The sequence below is a fragment of the Melospiza georgiana genome, chromosome 1 (genome assembly GCF_028018845.1).
Source record: "Melospiza georgiana isolate bMelGeo1 chromosome 1, bMelGeo1.pri, whole genome shotgun sequence".
Taxonomy (NCBI): Eukaryota; Metazoa; Chordata; class Aves; order Passeriformes; family Passerellidae; genus Melospiza; species Melospiza georgiana.
In genome coordinates, this window is record NC_080430.1 from 115,049,749 (window position 1) to 115,077,200 (window position 27,452).

At 39.1% G+C, this 27,452-nt stretch overlaps 2 protein-coding genes across 3 annotated transcripts in view; both read right to left on the minus strand.

Moving 5' to 3' along the window:
• Positions 1–21,105, minus strand: part of RB1CC1 (RB1 inducible coiled-coil 1) — a 65,883-nt gene extending 44,778 nt beyond the window's left edge. For both annotated transcript variants that reach the window (XM_058023280.1, XM_058023273.1), the window contains exons 1-5: positions 21,025–21,105; positions 8,144–8,249; positions 6,003–6,130; positions 3,480–3,606; positions 3,052–3,222 (exon numbers count right to left, since the gene is read on the minus strand). In XM_058023280.1, the coding sequence (XP_057879263.1) occupies positions 3,052–3,222; positions 3,480–3,606; positions 6,003–6,073 (369 nt within the window). In that variant the 5' untranslated portion in view covers positions 6,074–6,130; positions 8,144–8,249; positions 21,025–21,105. The remainder of the gene's footprint in view (positions 1–3,051; positions 3,223–3,479; positions 3,607–6,002; positions 6,131–8,143; positions 8,250–21,024) is intronic.
• Positions 21,052–27,452, minus strand: part of LOC131084023 (uncharacterized) — a 58,578-nt gene continuing 52,177 nt past the window's right edge. Inside the window, exon 2 of the mRNA XM_058025143.1 lies at positions 21,052–21,653. Coding sequence (XP_057881126.1) covers positions 21,052–21,653 — 602 coding nt within the window. The remainder of the gene's footprint in view (positions 21,654–27,452) is intronic.

Here is a 27,452-nt window from a genome sequence, read left to right on the forward strand (position 1 = left end):
AATTAGAGGCCATATATCACTCTATGTTTTCAACTTCCTATCAAATCTGATTTTAAAGATCATATACTATAGTCTCTGGGCAGAGCAGATACCAGATTAAATAGAAACAAATATTCTTCCTTTCTTTTAATATTTATACATCACTGCTTCTTGTTGTTGACAAAAACAGGTAAGACTTTTTCATAAGCAATAATTTAGAATGTAACCTTTATTTTCCTACTACATTATCATATAATAGCACATGTATTAGTAGTAAATATTATTTAGTCAAATTTAATTAATTAAAATGCTCTAATTACAACAGGCAAAAACCTCTCCATCATCAAGTACTGCCATTCTGTTTTTCTGGTAAAGCAGGTTACTATTTCTCTAGAATTAATAAAAAGACAAAGCTTGGATTATTTTGTAGGAACTCTCCCATACAGTACTCTCAGTGTGACTTTGAGTGCATCAATCACACAACCACAGAGGTTCAGAGCCTTTCTAGCTCTCCCCAGATCTTAATCAATTTTGAGAAGGATTAATATCCCATGTTCCTTCTTCCTCCCAGGCAAGAGGCTTATGGTGAACCTTGGAGAAGATTAATGATCTAACCACATTCCCAGTCCTCCCTCAGTTTCTTCTGAATTACTGTTCAATATTCTTCAAGCAGGCATCATGAAAAACTACTTTAGTACAACTGCAATACTTCTTTACACAGGCTTCACACCTTGGTACATCTAAAAATCACAACAGACTATTTACTAATCTTCTATTACACATGATGGATTTATCAGTCCCCTGATATTCCAGAGAAGTACTCAATTCATTTTCACAGCCTAACACAGAGCCTGTGGCTTTAGAACATTTAAAATCTTGGATAAAATAAAATGTCAATGTAAAGGTGAGTCAGATTTAAGAATATTACTACCTATTTAATCTTTACATAAATTTCCAAGTTTTTCATAAGAAAACAAATACCATCACTATAACCATTTTATAAGGAGGGAAGAACTCTCAAAAGTGGGGAACAAATAATAATCTTCCTGAAAATAAATCTGCAAGCTAAAAATAACACCTGAATTCTACCTGGACCCTTGTTTAAAGATAATTCCTACCCCCGCTTCCTCCAGTCCTGCAATACTACTAATAGGTGACACTGAGTATGGAAAGATTTATTTTCTCCTTGCAAATCAACTCATGATCGCTCTTGTATTGTTTTCCAGTCTGTAGCTAAATATTAATAGTATTATAGACCTGCACCCAGAATGTAGAAACAACTATAAATGTGTTATTTAGATCTTTAGAAAGATCTTCTAAGTAACATATTTAAAAGGCATAAATACTGAAATGAACTTGCATGCACTGTGTATTAATACAGTCTTCAGACTCAAAGGGGGAATATTAGGCAGCATCAACAGTTCAAGTCTAAATAGGAGTATTTTTTATAAAACCTTGGAATATAAAAAAAGCTTACTCCAGAGGGACTAAATATGTTCCATTGTTGTATAGTAATTTTACCAAACTGAAAGCCAAATTAAGAATCTAAGAGCAAAAAACAGGGTACAGAACAGAGAAACCAGATAAAACAACAGTGAGAAACATGAAACTGAGTATCATCACCCTTCACTTCCATTATCCTCAACAAAACACAAAGACTGTAGCAATTACTACAGCCCCACCTTCACATCAAATCAATGTGAAGTATTTAGAAGCTATCAGTCTTCCTTACTTTTATAACCTCCTCTTAATACTTCACAAAGAATGGTTTTAAAGCACTTTCAGTTTCAGCTGGTAAAACCAGAGCACAACTGAAAACCTCCTACTCCTTAGCTGAACTCACACTGGTATCTACTCTTGCCTGTGACAGTCATATGACTCACAGACACCTAATAACTCAAGGTCCTATTTACAAAGTCAGCTCTAACTGTCAACAGGTGGGGGAGAGAGAAAGAGAGAGTCTATGGGACTCAATCCTTACCTTATGTCAAGGTCACATTATTTCACATTATTCAGGAGAACCCTCCCCCTCCTGACAGGCCAGGATGCCAAAATCCCTGTTCTCTATACAACAGTTAACAAGCTTCTCTAAATTCTGCTTTGTAGTATTAAATCCCAGCCACTTCAAGTGCTACATGTTCTTCTTAGCTGCATTAGAGCTGTCACTAAAACTAAGAAACTTTTTACCAAGACAAAAAAGATATCACTATTCATTTTGTGTGAGGCGCTCCACATAACCATTCTCCTGCTGCCACTAACTGGAATAATCTTTAGAGATATGAAAAATGCTTAATAAATTTAAATGTAAAATTTGTAAAGAAAAAGAGATCAGTTTTTAATACAGAAACAATCTGTAAAAATAAAACATAACTACTGAAGGCATTGTGTCAGTGTCTTGAACATGCAGCTGTTTTTTACTGCATGCACATGAGTATTTAACTGAACATGTTGCAGTGAGACAATTTTCCCTATCAAAACAACACAGAAATAATCCAATTGCATTTCTGACCAACTTGCAAGTAAATATATGCAATATGCAAGTAAGAGGCAGTACTCAATAATAAGCAACCTGAAGGTTTTCCAACCTGTGGGAAAAAGCATTGTTTTATTAATTCCTCACCAGTTTAAACATAAAATATGAGCATAAAACAGAAGAGTGGCAACACGCTTTTAAAAATCATAGTGTTAATTTTCTACTTGAGTTAACATCGCTTCCAAAGTTACTTTTCTCATTTCAGGCTGAGGTGGACTAAAAGTTGTTGGAAAATAAGGCAGTGCATTAAGGCATGGTCCAAGCAATCTGATCATTTTTGTTTTGTAAATACTTTTGCAAATGTACACATTCAAAAGGTGCCTCACACTACAGTTCTGAAAGAAGCTCTGAACATGCTGAAGAAGCAAGCACATCTCTCAAAACTTACCTTGAAACTCTGAGACAAAGACTCTGAAGAGTACATCACCACTAATACAGCATTTTTACTGCCTTTTGAAGAAACTATTTCATGTTTTACATCAAGCTTTCCCTCTGACATATTTTCCTTTGGTGTGCAAATCCAGTAACAATCTACTTACCACAGCAAGCTGTGTTCGTGATGCTACTGTATGAAACACTGCAGGCATCATAAGAGATTCTTCTACTTTCAATTCCATCTCATTCTCTGCTGAAAATGTGGTTTTGGGGATAGCTGGTGGACGTTCACACAAGATCATTTCTTTGTTGAATAAAAATATTGGGTTGGTGTCCTACACTCAAAAAGGAAACAAAACCAAACACTGAGTAAAGGTAACTTGCTGTTTAATTATCAATTATTTCCTCATGTGAGTAATGTGTCTTGAGAACAAGTTAAAATCTACACTTAGAAGCTGAATACATAAACACCTGTTTCTCAAATGAAAGAAATCCAGCAAACTATGGAAGAAAAATTAAGGCATGGTCCTTAATTATTCTTTTTCTTCCCCTATAAATGAAAGTTTAGGCTAAGAATGCAGCATGAACTTACTGTTCCAGCACTGTAACTACACACTCTTCTGTCTGGTGCCATACACTCTCCTCCACTGACAACCAGTACTTGGTGCTGAATGGCAATCTTATACTTTGTTTGAATTGCATATTTCAGATCAGCCACACTGAAAAAAAAATGGAAGAGAAGTTGATGCTATCAGATTACTCATGTCTCAAATTTTACGTATTTCTGTAAGAGACACAGGTGACTTATCTGTGTCTAAGCAGAACATTTTTTAAAAAAGTATTTTTATTCTGTACAATTACATATTTCTAAATTTTATAAGTGCTATGATGTGTTGCATTCTGGATATCCAATCAATACGCTATCAGCTAAAAGAAAACAGCCTCTGCATTGCTGATATATCACCAGCAATATTTTTTCCCAGATCTGCTGGCATGCTGAAATTCTGGATTAAGTCACACCAAGCATTTAGGATAGCAACTGTGAAAGTCATATTGTGTTCCTTGAATTTATACTGTACAACCAAACAGCTGACTTGCTAAGGCCCTAGAAGTCAAGACTATCAACACTTCATTATTCACAGCACAACTACAATTCCACCTAATAAACTCTGACTGATTTACTGTACATAAAGCACTTAACAATAACAGGAAATTCAACAACCAATATGTATATAACAAATTAACATATATATCACAGATTTTAACAGAGAAACAGTGTAGCAATAGACCATTTCTGGTCTTCCTTCACCAGCCTTACACATTTAAATCTAGCTGACAACATCTTAACATTACTGCATATTTTAGACAGTTCTAGACTGTCATTAAGACACTTGTAAACAGCAAAGTAAACAAGATTTCACTAATCTGATACAGTCACTGACCCCAGCTAACATAACACACTGTGGTAGCAACTGTGCAAAGGTATAAAAAAGCTTCAGAATACGAAGTGAATAATATAAGCATCAACAGTTTTTATGTAACTAGTAGGAAGAATAACAGTGTTACTGTTACTTGAAAAAGATCATAAAGATCTGTTATTTAAAACAACCATGATTCAGCATGACATCACAAATGCATTACAAACCTCTCATGAGTGCAAGCTTGTACTTGCTAGCTGTGTTACAGCAGCCATTCACCTAGCACTTCCCTGGGCTTTAGGAAGATAACTTGGCCATGTACAAGGAGACAGGTGAAGAACCCAGTAAAGTCAGTCTTACTAGAAAATGCAATTTTATATATGCAGATATACAGAATAAGTTATACTGTTCAACTGAAGAGTCTGATTTTGCATGGTCCAGTTGTTGGAAAGCTTTCTCAAAGAACAATTCAACTGAGCAAAAAGTGAGCCCATAGCAAACTATTAAGAGTCTGGCATGGCAGCTTAGATGCTGCACCTCACTTATCATGATTTAAAAATGTAATGTCTAACTGTATCAGACAGCTTACAGGGGGGTGGGCACACCTGTAAACGACCTAGCAGAAACAGAATGGCTGCAACACTATTTCATGTTCAGTAATAGCCTGTCTGTCAGCTGGCTTTAGAGAAGAGCACACAGAAATAGTCTGGACAGTCTTTTTTCAGTCATGAAAATTACAAACAGGAATCCAAGAGAAAGGAAACAATGAATTATTAAAAAAAAAAATCCATGGTAGAAAACTTTCTTACCCTATTACTTGCAACACATCCATAACCAACAAACTATGAAGACAGCAGGTGAGATTGGCCCTTGCTACCCCCAAGGTCTTGCACGTGAGAACAATGAAAAAGGATACAATACAAACCTCTCTAAAAAGTATCTATACATTTACAAGATGCTTTTAGCATGCAGTGAAAAAAAAAAAATAGAAACAGTAAATTTGTTGGGACTTAACCATGATCCTCCTAATACTGATCATGCTCCAGGCAGATGGGCATTCAGAAGTTCATGGTTTACATATAAAACCATGTAAAATAGTCTGGAGCCTTACAACTTGGCACAAAACCAACTTTTACCCATCTAGCCATGAGACAAAAACTGTCATGCCAATTCTTTAGCATCCAGAAACATTCCAGTGCACACACTTTCTTCAGGATAAATGTACTGACAAGAGAAAGGACAACCTCCAGAACTCCCTCTATGATGTCAGACAGTAAAAAAGAAGCCTTTACTAGAGAAATTCCACATAAAAATATTATTCAAAAAAAAAAAAGGGAACAAATCATCAGAAGTCATTCAGACAGTTTTTTCAAAAATCACCAAACACACCACACTCAGTGAGGAGCAGGTCAGCCTCTGCCACTATCCCAGAAAGTAACTTCTCTACTCGCACACACACAATCAACCTGGCAAGGCAATGAAAATGCTAATCATAAAAAAAAAAAAAAAAAAAAAAAAAAAAAAAAAAAAAAAGGAAAAAACACACCAAAATTCACTCAAATACCAGAAAATCTAGAGGAAAACTACAATGACATATTAAAAAAACCCTAATCTTCATCTGTCAAATACTTACTATATAAAAGTATACACACTTCTTAATTTAAAACAAGCAATACACAATTAATTTACTCTCTTACTTTTGTACAGCAAGTTCAGTATCAAATGTAAGGGTAGTTCCAGTGTTGACCAAAAATACATATAGCTTCATGATGATTTCTTTAGGTCTCTGAAGTTTGTAACTTCCACTGCTAAAATCATTTAGAAACTGAAACAAAAATGTCAAGTGTTAGTTTCACAGGAGTTATGAAAAAGACAGACATATGTTTTCAAAAACACTCTTTCAGATATATAGGGTGTGAATACATCAGTGCTCACATTCCACAGCTCCTTATTCATTACCAAAGACAGAGATGTTGTTCCTCTTGCCAGAAACATAGGCAAGGTAACATATACACATACATATGCATATACAGACAGTTAGGAGAATACATGAGAATATACACTGAGAAGAATAGAAGAAACTAAATTAGAAAAATACAAGAAAATATGACTTCCAAATGCAGAAGCCATCATCCCAGATCATTACCTGGCTTTTCTCAATTATGAAATACCTTTTAAATCCCAGATAGTAATTTCCAGACATCTTTTTTTAGATTTTACAAACAGCAACACAATCTAGTAACTCCTCAACTTACAGCTACTAAGTCTATCTGCTAACTGCTATCCCTATCCATACTTTTTCCCTCAGAAATTGAAGCATTGGCAAAAAAAAAAAAAAAAAAAAAAAAAAAAGGAAAGAAAAAGAAAAAAGGCAAAATCCCTTTTTGTATTTCTCTACAATAAGTAATAGCTTTAAAAATCTTTTCTTCTATTATCAGCATTAGCTAAATCTGTAGCTTCTTTCTTTGTTACTGATAGCAAACATGAAGTATTCAAGCAAGAAGGTCAAGACATATTTTCAGTCCTGTGCCCTACAAGAACTTGGATGAGTAACTCTATGCATGTGTTTTGCCAGAGTATGTGACAGATGAAAAACTTTACCCTGCCTCATAAAGCACTGAGCTTTAATTTGAGATTCTATTACTAAAGTACTTCACTCTCCTGAGCCTTTTTCTCTTCTCCTTCGGAGCTAGGAAGCTTATGAGTAATTTCCACCACACTACCAAAGCTGCTGCTGCAGAAATACAAGCACTGCAGTCACTAATGACCTGAGATCTTTATGTGGAAGGAATTACAGAAAGTTAAGCTGTAAGTTTTAGCCACTAAGCAATATTTTTATATAATTCTAAAAATGACTTTTTGGATTAAATTACTACACAGGTAATATAAGTCATCCCTTTTTCCTTGAAATATTAATAGGACACACAGCTATCCATGCAGCCAATCATATTACTTGAAAATTAGTCTAAATGCGCATTTATCTCTTTGTCTAGACAAAGAAAAATTGACAAACCACAGAGAAAAATAACAAACATGCCATTAATATGTGCAGGGGGGAGAGGTTTTATGAGACTATTCCAGAAAGTCATGAGTTTGCTTACAAGAGAGCAGCTATCCTCGTGCTTTTCAAGCCTTAACTACAGACATAGTTAAAATATGTATTTTTACAAAAAGGTTTCAGAAACAGAAGCACATCAAATAAAAAAAAACCAGTTAAACAATTTGATCTGAAGAGAGTTTTGTTGCCCTTACACCTGAACTCTACTGTACTCAGTGGCACCAACTTAATTTTGAATCAGAAAAAGAACATACTCTATAAACTAAGCTATTAGACAGGTAAAAACTGCTGAACACCAAGAACAAAGTAAAAGTTTTTTATTTTATTAATAAAATTCTTTGGACTATGTTTCACAATTATCAGTCTCATGCACACTCTTCTTTTCCCAAAGGGTATTCGTGACTGTGATCCAGGTAGAATTAGAAACAAGGATTAAATAATACAATGTTCCAAGCACAGACCACATGACAAAAAAAAAAAAAAAAGAAAAAAAAAAAGAAGCTCTTTCCCATCTAAGCATAGTAAAAGGCAAAGGCTTGTATAGTACCTAGTTTTCATATGGACATTGCTACCCAAGCTAAAGCAATATTCAAGAGAGAATGCGTCCAAGACACACACAAAGCAGAATTTTAATCAAGCATTTACCCATCCATACCACAACACTAAACCTAACTAAAACACAGAAAGAAGAAACATTATTAAGACCAACCCTATTTATGACAGCATCTGCCACACATCAGGAGTCTCTAACTTTTTAACTTCTGACAAAGAAAGAATTACCTTCAGGCATTATACAGAGCTACCGCCTTCAAATTCAAGCACACACTCACTTTCCTTGATTTTTGGCAACAGAGTAGCATGGCTGTTCAAAGCCAGAGAAGAAGATCTGTAAAGAAAAGATTCAGAATGCAATTATTACTAAAATGTCAGGATTTTATGACCCTAATTGCATTTAATATAGAAATCAGTGTATGTTAATGCCAGAAGAATAATTATGCGGTAGTTGTTTGGGGTTTTGTTAATTAACAATACTCTCCAGTCACAAGTCTGCCCAGATCTGCTATATGTCTGAATACTTCTGCTCATCATTTCTGTTTAAAATAATTGTTAATCAAAATTTTGAGTGTTTACAAAGAGAGAAATTTAGTTCACTATAAAGAACTGTTTGCTTTTTCATTAACCGAAATTATTTTCAGCACTCATGCAGAATGCTGGTATACTGATGCTGAGAGCAATAGAGAAAGTTTTAGCAATGCAATTTATCTAAGAAAATCCAGCACCATAAGGTATACATGCTACTGCTGTTGAATGAACAGTCTTACCCAGCAGCTGCCTCCCCCAGATTCCTTCAGGAATCAGTATCACCTTCCTTACCTGACACGTTACCTATTTTGCTAAGCCACTCACCCACTTTCAAAGCATGTGTTAGATTTATTGATTCTATTTTTTTAAATACACCTGAAGATGTTACCACTCCCAAACTGTCACTACATCTTGGTCAGGGGCTTCCTCTCCCAGAACTGGTTCTTAAACTACAAAATGAGCCAGATCAGCAAAGGTGACCTTTCCTAAGCTACCCTAGTTCATTTTAACTGTGTTCAGTTAAGTAGCAGTACCAAAGGAGAAGGAGCCTTGGCAAAGAACATGTGGGTGACTTGTTGGGCTCAGGGCAGTGAAGCAAATGCACAAATTCCAGACTGCAAACAAACATTATTTCTATCATGTTAATGCCCTAGCAAGCTTTCTGAGAAGATGATCAGGCACTATAAAGGGTGATAATCCATTACTAAAAATAGGCTTGCTGAAGCCTGAAAACCATTAGAACATGTAAACGATTTTACTCAACCTGTGCTACTACAGATAAATCAAAAACACTCCACCCTACATTCTAAAACCTTAATAAATGAAAAAATTATCTTATTGTCATGGAATAGAAGAATTATCTTCCTCCCTTTTGTCCACTCCCTCATCAAACCCATGCAAAATGCACACATGACATTTTATCAGAAGCAAAGGTACAATAAAAGGGAAATAACCAGTGTGCTTAAGTGCTACCATTAAAAAAACTATAATTGAACTGTCCTCCTCCTGTTTAGCTACCAGTAGTCAGTAGCTGTACTTGAGCAAAATGAATTTCTGAATACTTGCCTAAGGTTAAAGTAATGCACATTAACACAAAACTGCTGAAATACTTCTGCCACAAACCAGGAATACAACCCAACAATCTCTTGCCTTGTAATTGCTTTGCAACCACTAAGACAGAAAAAACAGGTGCTGCTTCTTCACCCAACATCTCATGAAATCATGCTGGGGGAAAAGAACTACACTAACACAGGTAGGAAAAATTTGTATTAAACTTCTCTTTAAGAAAAAAAAAAAGAAGATAGAATTCACAAAATTCCACTAAATTTACCTACTCTCAAGGCTGTTAGAAATTTCAGTGAACACTTCAGGGAAGAGGGGAATGATGTAAAGCAAAGTTCCAGAGAATACATGCCTTAAGCAGCTACCTTTCCTGCAGATTCACTGATGTCCAACAAACACATGCTGCAGCATGTCCTTCCTCCCTTCAGCAGGAACTATGTTAACTGCCTCTCTCCAGCTGCCTGTCTTCACAGCTTTGGAACAAAACTAATTTTGAGAGCTCTCCCTAGTCTTGCATCTCTGGACAACATCTCCCTGTGTTCAAAGTTACAGGGGATATGCATGAAAACCTATCACAGTTGCCTAAGTTTCTTTTCTTTCAAAGGCCAGGTTATTGCTGATTGTTACAGGCAAGGTCAGCTACGTATCACAAATTAGCCTTTAAGTTTGTTCCCAATATTCCAGAATCATCCAGCAGCAACACAAGTTCTTAACATAATCAAGGAGTGAAAGTCACACCATCAAGTTACAACAGAATATATCCACACACATTTTGTTCTTCTTCTGTTTATATTACCACAACAGGCCATTAGGAGAGTATCAGGCTTTATTTATTCATTTTTAGCTTTAAACTCTTAGGTAGTGTTAAAAGTTTCATGGCTTTTATAATGTTACATAGCTGAAATTATTTTCATTTGTTTTAATAGAGGTTCAACAACTACACAATTTGACAGCTAATGAAGACAGAGCTGCTACCTGTGTAATCAAACAAAACCACAAACAATAATCAACTCACATTATTTGTTTAAACTGTGTGACTTGCAGCATTAAATTCATGCTATCATATAAACTAGATCCTTCACACTATGGTATAGAAGTCTGTATGACCAACTGTCATGAATTATCAGTAATACCAAAAAAAAAAAAATAGCTGAACATTTGAAATTTTCTTTAACAGCTGCCAGATCAGACAGAATATGGTAGGTATTAATAAAAGAAAATCAATGAGATGACAAGAATGGAAGAATAGCACAAAGTATAAAAAGTTTCCACAATTAACTGAAAATATGTATAGTGTCACATCAGGTAATAAAACAGCAAAACCAGCCATGAATACATTGTGCTGGCTCCAATATATTTCACTGCTCTACACTCTACATTGCAATGCAATTACTGCAATCTTTTCTTGTATAATATAAACTCTTCAACAACCAACTGCTTTAGAATTCAGTGTTGATCAATACTTTCAACACGTGCTGTTTAAAAGCATTCAGATGTATTTTGGTTCAGAACTTGCTCATTGTTACATCTCTAAAAGAAATTAATGTCTGCTTACAGACTCTTATCGTAATTACAGCAGAGGCATCACAGGTTTCACACCACCCTACATATAATCCTCTGGCTACATTAACCATCCATTTCTGCCCTTAAATGCAGAATCCCTACTTCTAATTACCTAATGTTGACTGTTCCATTGTTTCATGGTACAATTCTTTCCAACTTCACAAACTCAAACACTGAATCATGGCATTCAGAGTGGGACAAAGACAGAAATCAACACTTACGCTGTTTGGGTTTAATGGGACATTAATCAACTTCACTTTGGTCATTAAATTCCCTGTATTATCTTAATTGTTCACGTTCATGCTTCTGACATCTCACTTTCCATACTTCCTTTATAATCTGGATTACAAATTAACTTGAGCAAACAGAGATACTGATAAATTTTCTTTAACACCATAAAATTTAAACTGAACTATGCCAAAGGAATGGTTTTCCTTTAAACCCAGTGGTGTGAAATTCCATCCACAACAGCAACATACAAACAGTACATGGTATCTTGCTTTTTGTTGCCAGGGAAGAGCAGGGAAATGTGGCACCACATCTGTATGCTAAGTGTTGTACCCATCAATGCTTCATCTGCCAGGTCAGACAGAACCAAGAGGCCCAAATTCTTTTCCCCTTGTGGGTATCTCCAGGTCAAAATGGGCTCAAGTCTGAAAGCAGACAGAACTAGCTGAATTACCTGATCAAGGCAAGACTGTTCACTCAGTGCCTGCATTTCCACATTGCTACTAGACATTGACATATTTCTGTGTGATCACCATCTGTGTGCGGCTGATAAAGAAGTTTCACTTCCCTTACTGCAGAAGCGCTGAGGCTACACCACAGGTAACAGTGTCTCCTATATGAGTCATAAATGTTACCCCCAATTACCAGGGTCAGGAGTCTCACAGACACCACCACAGAATTCCTGACTGTTGAAAGGGCAATCCATCTGAGGCAAAGGCTGACAAGTCTGTGACATGCTTAAAAAGACTCAAGTGCTATTCATCATTCAGTAAATATCTTATCTGGGTAACATCTCACCTCAAGGCAAACATACCTTTATTACCTCTCAAGATTGAGTCAACTTTGGAGCACATTACCATGTTATTAAATTGTGCTTCATTTCCATACCACAATTCTTAAGGTTTGCCTCTCAGATGCTACAGTTTCTGTGATTTCACCTTTCAGAGCAGGATTTCCTGCGTCACCTCGACTTAATACACTCTATAATAGACAAAGATACAAGACCAGTGCAGAATATTCCTTACAATTCATTTTTTCTTCTATAAACCTGCATTCAACCTCCACTTTCCTTGTTTTTTCCAAGGGCCCTTCTCAAAAAATGCTCTCTTGCTTCAACTTGCAGACCCCAGAAGCACAGTATTTTATAGCACATAAATCAAATGAAAATAGAAACTGAAGCTAAATTTAATCCAACTAACACCTTTCTTAATGTCAGTTGTAAGATCCTCTCTAAAAGTAGGCTTTAAGGACCTTTCTTCAATACTGCAAACAACCTAATGCATCTAACCAGAAATACCTTAATTTTGCAGAACATTACAACTACCACAAAGAAGAAATAGAAAGAATAGAAAGTTTGACCTCATTCTGAGGGCATACATTCTTTAGTAATGCTTTATGCAACAGAAATGGCTATGTTTCTAAAATACAGTGCAAATGCATATAATTTTCTGGATAGCCAACTGTTGAAAGGAAATATACTTTAAAAGGCACTAAAAGAACTTAAAAGAAAAATTAAAAAATAAAAAAAACACCCCTAAGCCATGTGATTAATAAGTAGTAGGGCTCCTCCTGACCCAGGTACAGAGAATAATTTAATTCTCCTACTCCTTCAAAATAAATTTAATGAGAAGATCACATTTAATCATAAGATACATATTACTGAAGGTGGAGATCCTATCTTGTATCAAAGCCTATAAACCTCATGTTCAAGCCACACTGCAGTCTCAAAGAAAGGCTGTCAGTCCCTGACATCTGTAAGGTTGCAGCCATCTGGAGCTCTATTTATATGTTGAGATGTGCATCAGGCACAGAGGCGGTCACTTAATTACAGCATCTCCAACAGTCACTGTGTTTGTTCTTAACAGCTCTCACTCTGCTGCTGGGCAGCACAGGGACCCTTTTCCACTCAACCCAAGAGCCAGGCTGCAATCCTGCAGAGCAGCCAAGACACATTCCTGAACCCCTACTTCCCAATGCACTAAAGAGGAATTTCAAAAGTCAGTAATTCAGTATTTCATAGTCTAAGACGCTTCTTCCTTCCTTCCCCTCCTTTAAGATGAATCATTTTATATATTACTACCCTAATACTTCAGTTACATATGGGCCATCATATTCAGAATTGCTCCTATAACTCTGAATTACATGGAAGCTCCTCATTTAGCCAAGTAGGTGCTGCAATGCCTTCAGAAGTCCTCAGCAACATCAAGGGTGAAAGAGCAGATCAAAAGCAAATCTGGGCAGGTAAGAAAACACTGTGCATTAAAGAGTGCTTTGAAATCAGTGTGGGCCAAAACAATGCAGCTTCTCACAAGTTCAGACAAAACTTACACTGAATTTTAGGAATGCGATAGTTTCAAACATGTTCATAAGACAACAAGCACATGATCAGGCACTGGGTCATGACTACATATGGATGAGATTGTAAAGCTTCAAATCTGATGGTTAGCATCTATTCACACTGCTGTTTTCACTGATTTGAGCTGCCAAAACACAGTCCATATAAAAGACCAGACAAAAGCTCTCCTCTTCCAATAGTAAATACAATTTTACCCCATTTTTCAAAACCTTGCATCTCTTACATGATAAAAAGTGAAACTTATGTGCCTCAGTTAACAGGTACAAGCCAGAAAACAAACCTAGGATTTCTGACAATCTTATTGCTAGGAAACAGCCCACAGCCTACAGAAGTATCCCTTCTCTTTCTTTATTTTTAATTGATGGAAACAAGTCTTTCCACAGCTGTCTGCGCCTTACTTTTGACAAAGTTAACTGAAGGTTTTGTCAGATTTTCCTTTTTTAAATGTATAACTTTGCCATTTCAGAGCATTTGTGGAGTGCAAGCCTCCCATGAATTACAGAGATTAATACATTCTCTTTGCAAAGATTGGTACTCTCAGGTACATGGAGCTTCAGGTGGTTTTATTCAAGTTACTGACTGACTCCATAGTGGTGCAAAGGTTCTTCCTGTAGGTACATACTCTTTAAAATAATTAGCATGTAAAATCTTCCAGTGTTTGCAAACAATACTGCAAGAAACAAACAACAAAAAATTCATTCTTTCTTATACCCAACTCAGACAAGTCACCAACACTTCTTCCACTAACACTCTCTCTGATCAACCAAGAACACCAACTCTGGAACACAAACAAAAGGTGCACCAGACTTCTTCCCCTTCTTCAGCCAGTTGTTCTTCTGGCTCCTTTCCCTGCATCAACTTTCAGTGGTGCAACTACCTGGATATCTGTGCAATAAACTGGATGACTTTGCTGTAGTAAGTTAGAAACACCATTCTCCAGGATACTGATAGCTCAAATTGGTTCCATGATCTGGTTCATCACATAGACTCCACAAACTACACTCAACTAAGGCTGGAGAAAAGCCAGTGAATACAGCAGTTACTCAACATCAGAACCATCACTCAAGAAGACAAGTGAAAATTTTCAGAAGGCATCATTCATATTTCTAACTGCCCTTGCCATCCTCAGTTACTAACAGACCACTTCTTAGAAACCTAGTAAAAAAGCCAAAACCAGTACCCTCTTAAAAAGCAGGCTAAGATAACTTAAAAATTTGCAATTACTATAGATGCAACCAAAGACAGAGTTTCTCAAAATTTAGTCCAAGAGGCCATTTCCCCTGTTCTTCCCTCTTCAGATACAACATCCTGATGCTACAACAATTTTTTTTTATTTCTTGTTTTCTTTTATATGGAAAAGAGAAAAATCTAGGCCAGAACTTTTTAAAATATGAAAATACAGAACACAGGACTGATTAAATGGCATTTACTTCACAGGAATGAAAACACTACAGATGGAAAAGAAAGTCAAAGTCTGACAATAATGAAATGTAAGGCAAGTAAAGATTCTTGTGATTTAGTCTGACTGCCTACATAAAAGTCACAGGTTCTTCCTTAATTGCTATTCATAAGCAATCAGATTTTAAAAGAACCATTAAAGTTTTCTAGCAATAAGGAAATCCTCTACCATCTTGGAAAACTGTTTAATTGCTTTGCAACTTTACAACTTGTTTCAAACTTTTCTTATCCTACATTAATTATAAAATCATTATTTGAACTTTCAAGATCTAAAGATAGAATTTATCAAATTTCTCTTTAAGTTACTTATAACTCATACATCACCTACCAACTTCCTCATACATATTCATCCACCTTCTTTTATTTTTAGTGGTATCTGAAAGTAAATGACCATCAGCAAGATGCAGAGCTGATATAAACCCCAGTCTCCCTAGGTATACATATTCAAAAATGTCCAGATTCTTCTCAGATCGATTTATTAACTCTTTTTGGATATCATACATTTACAAATCGCCTTCATATCTCTACTGGCAACAGTGTGAAAGAAGATAACAGCAATGTGCTGAGAAATGAGAAAAACTGCAGGATAGTTTGCGGAATATTAAATTGCCTCTAATCTCAAGAAGGTGTTTTCTAATCTTCATCTGCCCTTCTTTACCTTCCTGGAATATAAATCATTAGTAGCTTATAACATCGAACAACATGCACCAATAAATTCTTTTATGTAGTTTTACCAATATAAGAACTATACAATCACCAAAGAAACTCCAGAGAAAACCACAACTTACAATGACTGAGACATTACAACTATATTCCTGCCTTATTGAACCCTGGTTGTGCTGTTTAGAGCCATACATGCATGTGAAAATGTTGTCACAATACATTTGCTTTTTGAAATGTACAGGTATTTTACCACCAAGCCTTTCATTTAAAAAGAAAAGTTTACACACTACCCCTCCCCCGCTTCATTCAGAAAGAACTGAGAATTTTGAGTCATTTTTTCAAACCATTCACTGGGTGAGAATCAAGTTTCTTTCAATCAGCAGACTACACAAGTACTTGTGAAGAATATTTTTAAATAGAGAAGTCATCTTGAATTTACTAGTAGAACACTTACAACACAGCATAAGCAGAGTGTATTAGAAGACAGCTTCTAGTCCTGTTACACAATATATTCTTATGTAAGAATCATCCCTTCATCTGAATTTAATAAAAATACACACTCTGGAGGATGGAAGAATAACTGTATAAACAAAAGCACCATTTTGTCAGTATGACCTGTTTATCCTAAGCCAACTACAATAAACAAGGGTCAAATTTTCACACTTTGGATGTACTAGCACAGCTACTTGGCCTCAACAAACTTGAAATAAAGTTCAAGACAAACCACTGACATTGAAAATCCCTGCAATATCAGGAAAAAACCCCACTATTCAAATGATATAGAGCAAAAAGTACTGCAGCTATAACTACAACACAAAAGGAGCATAACATGTTCAATCATAGAACTAAATCAAAATAGAAAACGGGAACTTAAAAACAGCTACCTCAAACATTCAAAAATCAGAGCTCAGCAAAGTGCAATTTCTACAGGATTTATATTTTTGCTTTGCTAAGGGTGGTATAATTTTTTTGAATCTATGATGTAAGTAAAACTCTCCCTATAATTAGTTCTCCAATGCTGTATTCTACCTCTAAAATGCATACAGTTTTCAATCTGTTCAAAATGAAAACAGCATACTGGCCTGTCAAATACTTCTTCAAAAAAATAATGAAGATTGATGTATCATACAGATACTAATTCCACCAGATCCCTCCAAATAAAAGCAATCAAAACACTGACCACACTATTTCACTATTGCCATCAGAGCTTTCCTACTCTCCTGAAAAGGCAAAAATTCTGTTTCAAAAGAAAGTCTTAAGAGGTAAGAAAACATGAGTTACTTCATAAAAAGAAAATACATCCACGCTCTGAAGTCAGTTAAAAAATCCTTAGAACATGACTTAGGCAGAGCTGCTCTCAAATATTCACTCACCACTCTTGTCATTGATCCTATAGCATTACACAGCAAGACAGATGCAGGACACTGGGAACCCAGCTGGCCAACAAAGCAGTTTCACATTTTACTTTCCATCAACAAGTAATTTACACAGGTCAGAAAGAAATTCATACAGCACTCAAACAAGCCTTTTTTTTTTACTTATTTGTACTAACTCATAGCAAACAGTCCACCACGTTCTACCACAGTTTATTTTCTAGATGCACAAACTACCAGAGCTTTATATATAGCACACCGTAAGCGTTTCACCTGGATGCGATAAAGACAGCAGGCCCAGCTGCAAAATCTCTTTCCAAAAGAAACTGTCAACATCTTGGACGGACATAAAAAGCTACACTAAGCTATTGCTTGAGCTCAGAACCCTCCTGAACCATGGACAGCAAACCTGAAGAACTAAAGGAAAATATACACTTGGAGATGGACACAAGAGTAGCAAGAACTGCCCTGACAGCCCTGGTGTTTCTCCTGACCAGCCCTGCCTCAATCTATGAGCATAAATGTGGTAACAATAAATTTGTTTTGATACTTCTATTGACAACTTCCAATAACTAGTATTGAAAAATTATTCATGTATTATTAACAAGATGAATCCTATTAGAAAATACAAAGCATATCTACTTCCAACCCTGCTCACAAATAGAAAAAATTTTAGAGCTGGTATGTGGCCATGATGTCTTCCAACTTGTCTTTCAACTGAACTACATTAAAAGTACTGAAAGTTAAATTAAAACAAAAAGAGTGGATCTGCACGATGAATTAACTCATAAATAAACAAGTGACCATCTCAGTAACCACAGAATGTTAATTAGCTCACAAAAATAATTGCTAGCAATTTCTTTATCACCATTAATTGTGCTATAGGCTTTTACAACACGCAATTCATGTGAAGATCTTTCAACTTGTACACCCAAAACATTAGTCTGGCAAATCAGCTAGAAAACAGGCACTCTGTAATTCTTGCAATTGGATTAGTAATTTACATATTAATGATTTTTGTGTGTGTGTGTTTGGTATCACTGCATTCAATCACATCCTGCAGTATAATACAATATTATTATGTAAGCTGGCATCTTGTAATCAAGTGTTTGCTACTCAGTAATACTGATTAGCAACTTTGCACCAGAATGCTACCTATTAATAGGGTCCTTAAAAGTAGTAAGGTATTAATTGTTTTTTCCCCTCCTCATCTTCAGAAACCGTTCATGTAATGTCACTGAGATGTGGACCACAAATCAGGAGCACAACTTTCTTGAGCAATATTGCAAATGCAGAAGGAGACACATGACTGCTTGGGCACTGTCCAAATGACTGAAGTAGCTCGTGTAACAACTGGGTACACACACTATAGTTTTTCATTTGAACTTGTTTCCCCTTTACCTCAACATGCTAATGAACCCATCCTGTGCAATTTAAGTCTCAAGCCTCTCACACCACTCTGTCACAGAAAGTAACTGCTAGTTTAAAAGCAAATAAAGACTTAAGGACACACTGATAACATAAAGAAAAATTCTTTCCAGTGATTCCACTGTTACTGCCACTCTTATCAAAAACAAATCAACTTGTGCTACTCCCTTATCCCCAACATACACTCAGTCCCCTATTTAAACAAAATAACTGAATTTCAGTTTAGAAATTGTTTTCTGCCTTAGTTTCTGCAAGGCCATGTAACAGCTGTGTTCAGACAACACGCAGGGACACACCGTTTTTTAAACGGACACCACAAAAGACCTCAAAATAACCCTTGCCCTCTCCTCCAGTCAGAGCACAAGTCTGCTGCATACACTTCTAATTATAAATATAGTAACCTGACATGGGGAGAGAGACAGCCCCTTGGACACGATCTCAGAAACTACTAACCCAAATCTGTGCTGAGCACAAGCCTAGAGCAACACAATTTGTGGCTAAGATAGATTGCTATTTTACAATCTACAAAAGATACAGCTACTTGTACAGAGTGGACAACAATAATGGACTTCCAAAGCACAATTAGGTCTATCTTACAATAATCCACTATCCCCATAGATCCTGCTTGCATTTCCTGCTCTAAAACTGGCATACTACATGTTCTTCAGCAAGTAATTTTCTTTACTACTTTCAGCATAATAAAATAAAGCCATTTAAGTTCCAGCATTTAGAGTAAGTATAAATACATCCTCTGCATACTTGAATCGAAACTTAATGATGCTAGAATATCTAAATCCTTTCTTGTTAATATTTGCTTCTTGGCACAAAAGTTTGTCTTAGACCACAAGATAAGAGAAAAGTAATTTCTTTATGTGCTTCATCTTTTAAAAACTTCCCAAGGTACTCCATACTAAATATTCTTAAAATTCACAATTGACATATATCATAATAGTGCACGTTTTCATTATCACTATTATTATGTAGTACTTCCACGATGTATGGAGATGAACTTTTTAAAAGAGTATGTATAGAAGACAAGGAGCAATAGCTTTAAACTGAAAGAGTATAATTTTAGATTGGATATAAGGAAGAAATTCCTTACTGTGAAGATGGTGAGACACTAGAACAGGTTGTCCAGAGAAGCAGTGCATGTCCCATGCCTGGAAGTCTTCAGGGACAGGTTGGATGGGGTTTTGAGCAACCAGGTCTAGTGGAGGGTGTCCCTGCCCATGGCAGACAGGTTGGAACTAGATGATCTTTAAGGTGCCTTCCAACCCAGGCCATTCCATAATTCTGATTCTATTTATAGTGTTATTCCTCACAATACTTCTCAGCTGTATGAAATTCAACTGCCTGAAACATGTTTTTCCATCCTTGCCATTTCTCCAGCATTGCTGAGGTACCTTTTACCATACAGTAAAACACCTCCAGAAGTGTGAGTCCTCCCATAAACCCAACAGCACAAACTACTTCTGACACACATATATGTGAATACAAGGAAAAAGAACCAAACCTCAACCTCCTCATTCTTCCCCACAAAGAATTAAAGGTGAAAGCTTAAAATATGAACCACAAGAAATGGCTCATGGCCAGGACATACCATGTAATTCCTTCAGACAAAAACATACGACACAAGAGAAAAAAAAGCTATGGTCATATGAAGTCTAAACTAACATTTCTGTGTTTCTCGGGAGCAGACATGACTTTTTGTTTCATGTCTAGGTGATGTTAAGTAAGAAACAGGAACATTACAAAGGTCAGCTCATTTAGTTCTCACAGCATTTATATTAGTCTATCTACCTCTGGATCACTGGCAGCCAGTACTTTCGGGGGTCAGTGAGAAAGAAAAGCGAGCACTGATCCAAAGAACATCCTGCGAGCCTACTACAGAGCCGTAAGAAAAAACCGAAGGGACAATTCATTACAGGACACATGCTTCCTCGGGAGCAGGACCAAGTAAACAACCGAGGGAGAGGCAGAACAACGTTTGTAAACACTCAACGCTTCTGCACGGAGCTCGCCCGACCGCCGCCGACGGCGGGCACGGCGGCGCTGCCAGGCTGAGTCATTCCTTGTAGTAACTTCACCGCGAATCGCTCGCCCTGGCAGCGGAGCCCTGGGCAGGCAGGGGCACCCCGGCCCGCCCGGCGCTGCTCCCCCTGACGCCGGGCAGCCACCGCCCCCCCACCCACCCAACAGCAGCAGCTGGGCTCACTCCGCCGCCCCGGGACCGGCTCCGGCCGCGGGATCCCGGTCCTCCCCGACCCCCGCTCCGCCGCCTCCCAGCTCTTTGTCGCCCGCCCCACGGGTGCAGCCCAGCGCCGGGACCGCCGCCCCTCGCCAGGCCGCCCTCCCGGTACCGGAGTCCCCGCCTTCCCCGCGGCTGGGAGGGGCTGAGCGGGGCGGCGGGGGGAGCCCACACGTCCCCGGCAGCGCTCGGCACTCACCCCCGGGTCCCGCGCGGGCAGCGCCGCTCATCCTGCGCCGGTGGCGGCGCGTCCCCCCCCGCGCCGCGCGGCCGGGCCCGGCGGCTCCGCGGGGGCGCGCAGCGCCTCGGCGGGGCCTGCGGCCGAGCGGGGAGAGGCGGCGAGCGGGAAGAGGCGGCTCGGCGGGGCGGGCTGGGGGCCGCGGGGAGCGGGGGAGCCCTGCCTGGGGCGGCCGCCGCCGCCGCCGGTGTTTGTTGTTGTCGTCAGCCGCTTCCGGCGCGAGGGCTGCCGGGAGGGGGCGGCGCGCGGGAGGGACCGCGCGGCGGAAGCGGCGGCGGCGGCGCGCGGGCCCGGGCGGGCGCAACCGGGAGGGGTTGGGGGTGGAGGGGCCCTGGAGGGCTCCGGTTCCAGCCCCTCTGCCCACGGCAGTCCGGGGGTGAAAGGGCCCTGGAGGGCTCCGGTTCCAGCCCCTCTGCCCACGGCAGTCTGAGGGTGAAAGGGCCCTGGAGGGCTCCGGTTCCAGCCCCTCTGCCCACGGCAGTCTGGGGGTGAAAGCGCCCTGGAGGGCTCCGGTTCCAGCCCCTCTGCCCACGGCAGTCCGGGGGTGGCCGGTGGTGGAAGGGCCCTGGAGGGCTCCGGTTCCAGCCCCTCTGCTCACGGCAGGAACACCGTCCGCTATACCAGGTTGCACAGAGCTCAATCCACCCCGGCCCTCAATACTTCCAGGGATGTGTTCAAGATCTTTTCACCTTACCTCTGGGCAGCCAGTTCCATTTCTTCCTCAGCGTCACACTAAAGAATTTCCTCCTAGTGACTGATGTAAACCTACCCTTTTTCAATTTAAACACATTCACCCTGTCCCTGCATGCCCTTGCAAAGAGTCCCGACCCGTGTTTCCTCCCTCCTTCCTTCCCTTAAGATCCTGGGAGGCCACAATCAGGTCACCATGAAGCCTTCTCTTTTCCAGGCTGAACAATCCCAGTTCTTTCAGCTTTTCTTCACAGGAGCAGTGCTCCATCCCTCTGATGAATTTGACTCCCAACCAGGTCTCTGTCCTTCCCTTGGTGGGACCCCGGAGCTGGAGGCAGCACTGCAGGTGGGGTCTCACCAGAGCAGTGGGGCAGAATCCCCTCCCTTGCCCTGCTGGCTGCGCTGCTTTTGATCCAACCCAGGACATGATTGGCATTTGGAAGTCAGGCCCATGGCCTTATCCGAGTGGGGGGCTTATTCAATTTCATTTTAATCTGGAATGATAAACAGTCAAAAGTTTAGGAAATCTACAGAGAGGTTTAAATATATGTCCTGTGTGTTTTGAGTTTTATTGTGAAGAGATATACTGAAAAAACTCACACGCTTCACTGACATTTGGAATTATAAAAAGAAACCTTAAAAAGAGATGGTTTTAGATGACACTTTCATAATGTTGTGGCCAGGGTATATTCAGATATAGAATATACTCTGCGCATAAGAGGAGAATTGCAAAAAAGAATTGCATGTCATGGTCCCAAGCACAGGAAGGACATCAACATACTGGAAAGAGTCCAGAGGAGGCCACCAGGTTGAGTAGAGGGATGGAGGATCTCTCCTATGAGGAAAAGCTGTGGGAATTTCCTTTGTTCATCCTGGAAAATAAAAGGCTTTGGGATGACCTGATTGTGGCCTTCCATACCTTAAGGTACTGCTCACAAGCTGGACCAAGCTTATGGTTTTCACAGTAAACTTGTAGTGGCCACCTCTGCTATGTTGGAGAGCTTCCTGCCTGTTTGACACATTAAAGACTATGTAGAATAGTCACAGCCTGTCCAGGCAGGAATTTCTTGGCCTTTTAGAACAAGCCCCCAGTTGCCACCTTGTGGCATCCCATAAACAAGTACTCCCCAACTCTGCAGCTTGTTGGGAGATGCATACAAATTCTGAAAGACACCTGTGGCACTTCAGACTACAACAATAAATTGGGCAGGAAAGACAGCAGTACTCAAATAGATGTAGTGTAATGGGAAGTACAATACAGACCAAGTGGCATGCACGCTATTGTCAGAAGTCAAGAAAAAAATCCCAAAATTTTGAGGCTTGGTAAGCCTGAAGCACAAATAAGTATCATTAAAATTCTCTTGAATTTGAGAAATGAAAATGAGAAACTACTGAGGGTGACCTCCTGAAGTCTGAGAAGCTGAGACATTGGCAAGAGAAGCAGCAGCACCTCTTCAAACACTGAAGCAGCAGTGCCAACAGGGTTTGTAGTTTTCTGTCAAAGCACCTCTGCCACTCAGGCTCTCAACAATTGCATAAAGTGAGGCTTCAGGCACTTGAGCATAGTTCTGGTTTTTACAGCACGTGTTGGACAACTGTTGATTGATTTGAGAGGCAGCTCAGGCAGGACTGAAGCAGGAACTTCAGTTCTGGGGAGTAAGCAAAGTGCTGCTAGCAGAGCAGGTTGTTCTGGCTTGTTCTTGTAACATTTCATTATGTTGCTTCCTCTCAAAGTGTTCCAGAGCCACTTCGTGCCAAACAACTAATTACAGGGTTTTTTCATGAGCCTGTCTGAACAAAACCTAAAATGTAGCATTATATTCTATCCTAAAAAAAAAAGCATCATTTTATGAAGTTTTTGCTCTAGGATATACAAAAAGAAAGCATTGAATCAGGGTTACTGAGAATTCTTCACTTTTTCAAGGTGTTGTACAAAATGTAGGTTATTATTCTTTCAAGATACTGTTTAGGATCCACCTGTACTTTTTTTCACATTCTATAAAATAAGCAAGAAGGTTGAAGGGGTTTTTCACTGCACTTTTAATTTTGGGTGCTAAATTTGGCATACCAAAGAACGTGTCTCTTAAACTACATATTTATGCAGCTGCAGACAGAGAGCAAAAAGAGCAGGCTGCTCTTTAAGGGAAAGCAAACTGGGAGCCAAGGCTGGCAGCAAGGGGCACTGTCATGGACAAGGGGCACAATCCCACAGTATCAGTGAGTCCTGGTGACTGTTTTTCTGTACAATTGTTATCTGCATGCTGGTAAGGGACCGATACTGTCAGTATTTATTTAGTTCCAAATGTACTTCAAAACCCACATCTTCCTATTTGCTTTAGCTCTGCTTGCCAGAAATTTGCCCTGTGTACTTCTGCTTCCCGTACTGCTGTGTCTTGGTTTAACCCCAGCCAGCCACCAAGTACCACAAAGCTGCTTGCTCACACAGTTCCCCTCTGTGGTGAGATGTGGAGGAGAAGCAGGAAATAATTGTAAAACACGTGAGTTGAGATATAAACAGTTTAATAATTCAAATAAATATAATAATAATTATAGAGACAACAACAAGAGAGATGAATAAAACCTGAAAGAGACAAGCAATGCCTAAATCAGTTGCTCACCACCCACTGACAGATGCCCAGCCCTGCCTTGATCTATGATCAGTCTCTCCCAGCCTCAAATCCCCCCAGTTTATATTCAGGTCAGCTGTCCCAGCCATTCTCCCTACTGGCTTCTTGTGCACCTGCTCGCTGCCAGAGCATGGGAAATTGGAAAGTCCTTGACTTGGGATAAGCCCTGCTTAGCAACAACTAAACCACCAGTGTGTTATCAACATTATTCTCACACTAAATTAAAAAACCACAGCACTGTACCAGATACTAAGAGGAAAATTAACTCTGCCCCAGTCAAAACCAAACACATTGCTATCTTCATCAATGTCCCTTGATTTTTGTTTTGTTGGGGGTTTTTTTGTTTGTTTGTTTTTTCCTTTTCCCCCTTTTCAAATACTGAAAACAGCTATATTCATTCCTCTGCTAGGTCAGGCTGATGCTTTAAACCCAAGTTCCTTCGTTCTCTGTTGACGCTTTGTGGCATCTTGCAAAGTGATTTTCAACAAGTATTTGTTTTCAATTTAAGTCTTCCTCCAACTAAACAACCACTTCAGAAAACAATATTTTTAAAGGACAAAGTACTGTTCTGACCTGGAATATGCAAAGTGAACAGCAGTATCCAACAACACCAGTGCTCCTGCGTGTTTTGACAGAGACTTCAAGAACTTCTGTTATCCTTTCACGTAGCCTAGCAGTCCATGGCAAACACACCAAGTCCTATCTCATCTCTTGCTTCTTTTTGAGAGCACTGACTGGTCCATAAGCAATCACTAATTTGTTTTTGAATGGTCAGTGACTCAAGAACAGCTGATGCCATTTTGAAAGCATGCCACTCCCTCTGACCTCGTTATGGATCATTCCTAACCAGTGATTTTAACATCGTGTGGCTTCCCAACATTTCAGTAGTTCTGACTCCACAAGTTTTGAATTCACAAGTGATTTTTCTTGTTTTCTGTGAGAGCTTCTTGCAGGAAGAGAATCGTTAGGTTCAATTTAACATCTAGGTCACGAGATCAGTCCTTGGCCCTGTGCAGAAATATGCAAAGGGCATTTAAATCTCAGATTTAAAAGTCAGAGTGGACATACCCTCAGAAGTGGTTATGGACAAAAGCTCTCAAGGGGAAACATGCAGCCTGAATAATCCTGTAAAAATCCCTTGTTGTGCATTTTCATTTAAGAGGCTCCATTTGTGTAAGGGACCTTCCAATACCACCACTTCTCCTCAGCACTCAGATGATAATGGGTACAACAAGGTCAAACAAGCATTACAGCACAGACTACGTAGAACAGTAATATTGTTAGTAATATTTATAGAAACTTATAGCTGTGTAAGCATTTGTGAATATTTAGTGTTACTGAGAATAGAATTCCCATTCTTTACTGTCTGTCAGCTTTGGTTTTTTATATTAAAGCACTGCAGTAATGTTCATATAATCTTAGAATGGTTTGGATTGGAAGGGACCTTAAAGAGCATCTACTTCCAACCCTCCTGTTTTGTGTAGGGACACCTTCAACCTGACCAGGTTGCTCAGAGCTCCATTCAACCTGACCTTGAATGTTTCCAGGCATGGGGTGTCCACCACCTCTAAGGAAAGCTATTCCATTATTTTAAAACCTTTGTTGTAAAAAACTTCTTTCTTAAATCTTAGAGCTTTAATAAGGACTGGAGTTGGGGAGACATTAGCAAGAAAATTGGTATTAGTCATAGGCCTGTAGTCCATTTTTCCTGTTTTGAAGGGATTTTCTCCCTCTTTCCCAGTTAATGGGAACTTCACTGGACTGCCATGACTTCTCAAATGTGATGGAAAGTAGCTCAGCCGCTCTCTGTGCTAGTTCCCTCAAGACTCATGGATGCAACTTATCAGGTCCCATGGACTTGTGTACCTTCAGGTTCCTTAGATGGTCTCAAACCTATTTTGCTACAGCTGGCAGTTCATTCTTCCAGTCCCTGCCTTTACCTTCTGCAACTCAGGTGGTGTGGCTGGAGCACTTGCCAGTGAAGACTGAAGCAAAAATATTCATTGAGTACCTCAACCTTCTCCATATCCTGGGTAACCAGCTCCCCCATTCCCTTCTGGAGAGGATGCACATTTTCCCTAGTCTTTCTTTTACTACTTATGTACCTAGAGAAGCTTTTACTGTTAAATTCTTTCAGGGCTTTACTTGTCCTAACCTTATCTCTGGTTGCTGGGACAATTTGCTAGCATTCTCAGGTTCCTCACTTCCACCCTCTGTCAGCTTCCCCTTTCTGCTTTTGTTCAGGAGCTCCTTGTTAATCCATGAAGGTTTCCTTGTTCACATATAAAATCATGTTTTTAAAATTTAAGTTTAGTTCCTGCTAACAAAAAATTATGACGTATGCAGATATTTCAGTTGAAGAAGGTATACCAGGAATTTGTTTGGCCTGTACTTCTAGAAACTTGATGTATTTTTTTCTTTTTACAGTCATGAAAAAAATATATTGTTCCCATTTACAAAATAGCATTCTAATGATCTTCTGTTCACAGATGACATATTCTGATCCTTTCATCATTCACATCACTCCCTCTCCTGGTTTGGTAACCATAAAGGCAGAATCTGTAAAGCAAGGGATAGAAGCTTCAGCTTCTCCCTTAGCCCTGCATGCCAGTGGACTTGTCTCTCCCTATAACCTGTGGAACAGTATGGGAATCCAGATCCAAATGGCCGTGCTGGGCCAGGAGCAGGGATTTTAGGCATCTCCAGCTGAAACCACAGGCCACAAGCCAGCCAGCATCACAGCACCTGGCCTGGAAATGTACCTCACCAGGCACTCTAGAGAGTTAAACTCAAATGCTTCTAGACTATGTCCACTCCTTCTATATTTAGCTCTTAATGTGCAGCCTATTTTTAGAGGCTAGAAAAGTATGGTTATATTTAATCTGAGTCACTAATTTAGACATTTGGGGTTTTTTTACATTTTTTTAATAAGTACTAATTGCCTTTTTTAAATGAGCATCTAAATTCCCCTCTCCTTCCCAGCCTTTCTAGTAATGCAAACTAGAAATTCATGATACCAAAACTCTTTGTTTAATATGTTTTATTAACATATTTAAAAAAACTAGAAAGAGC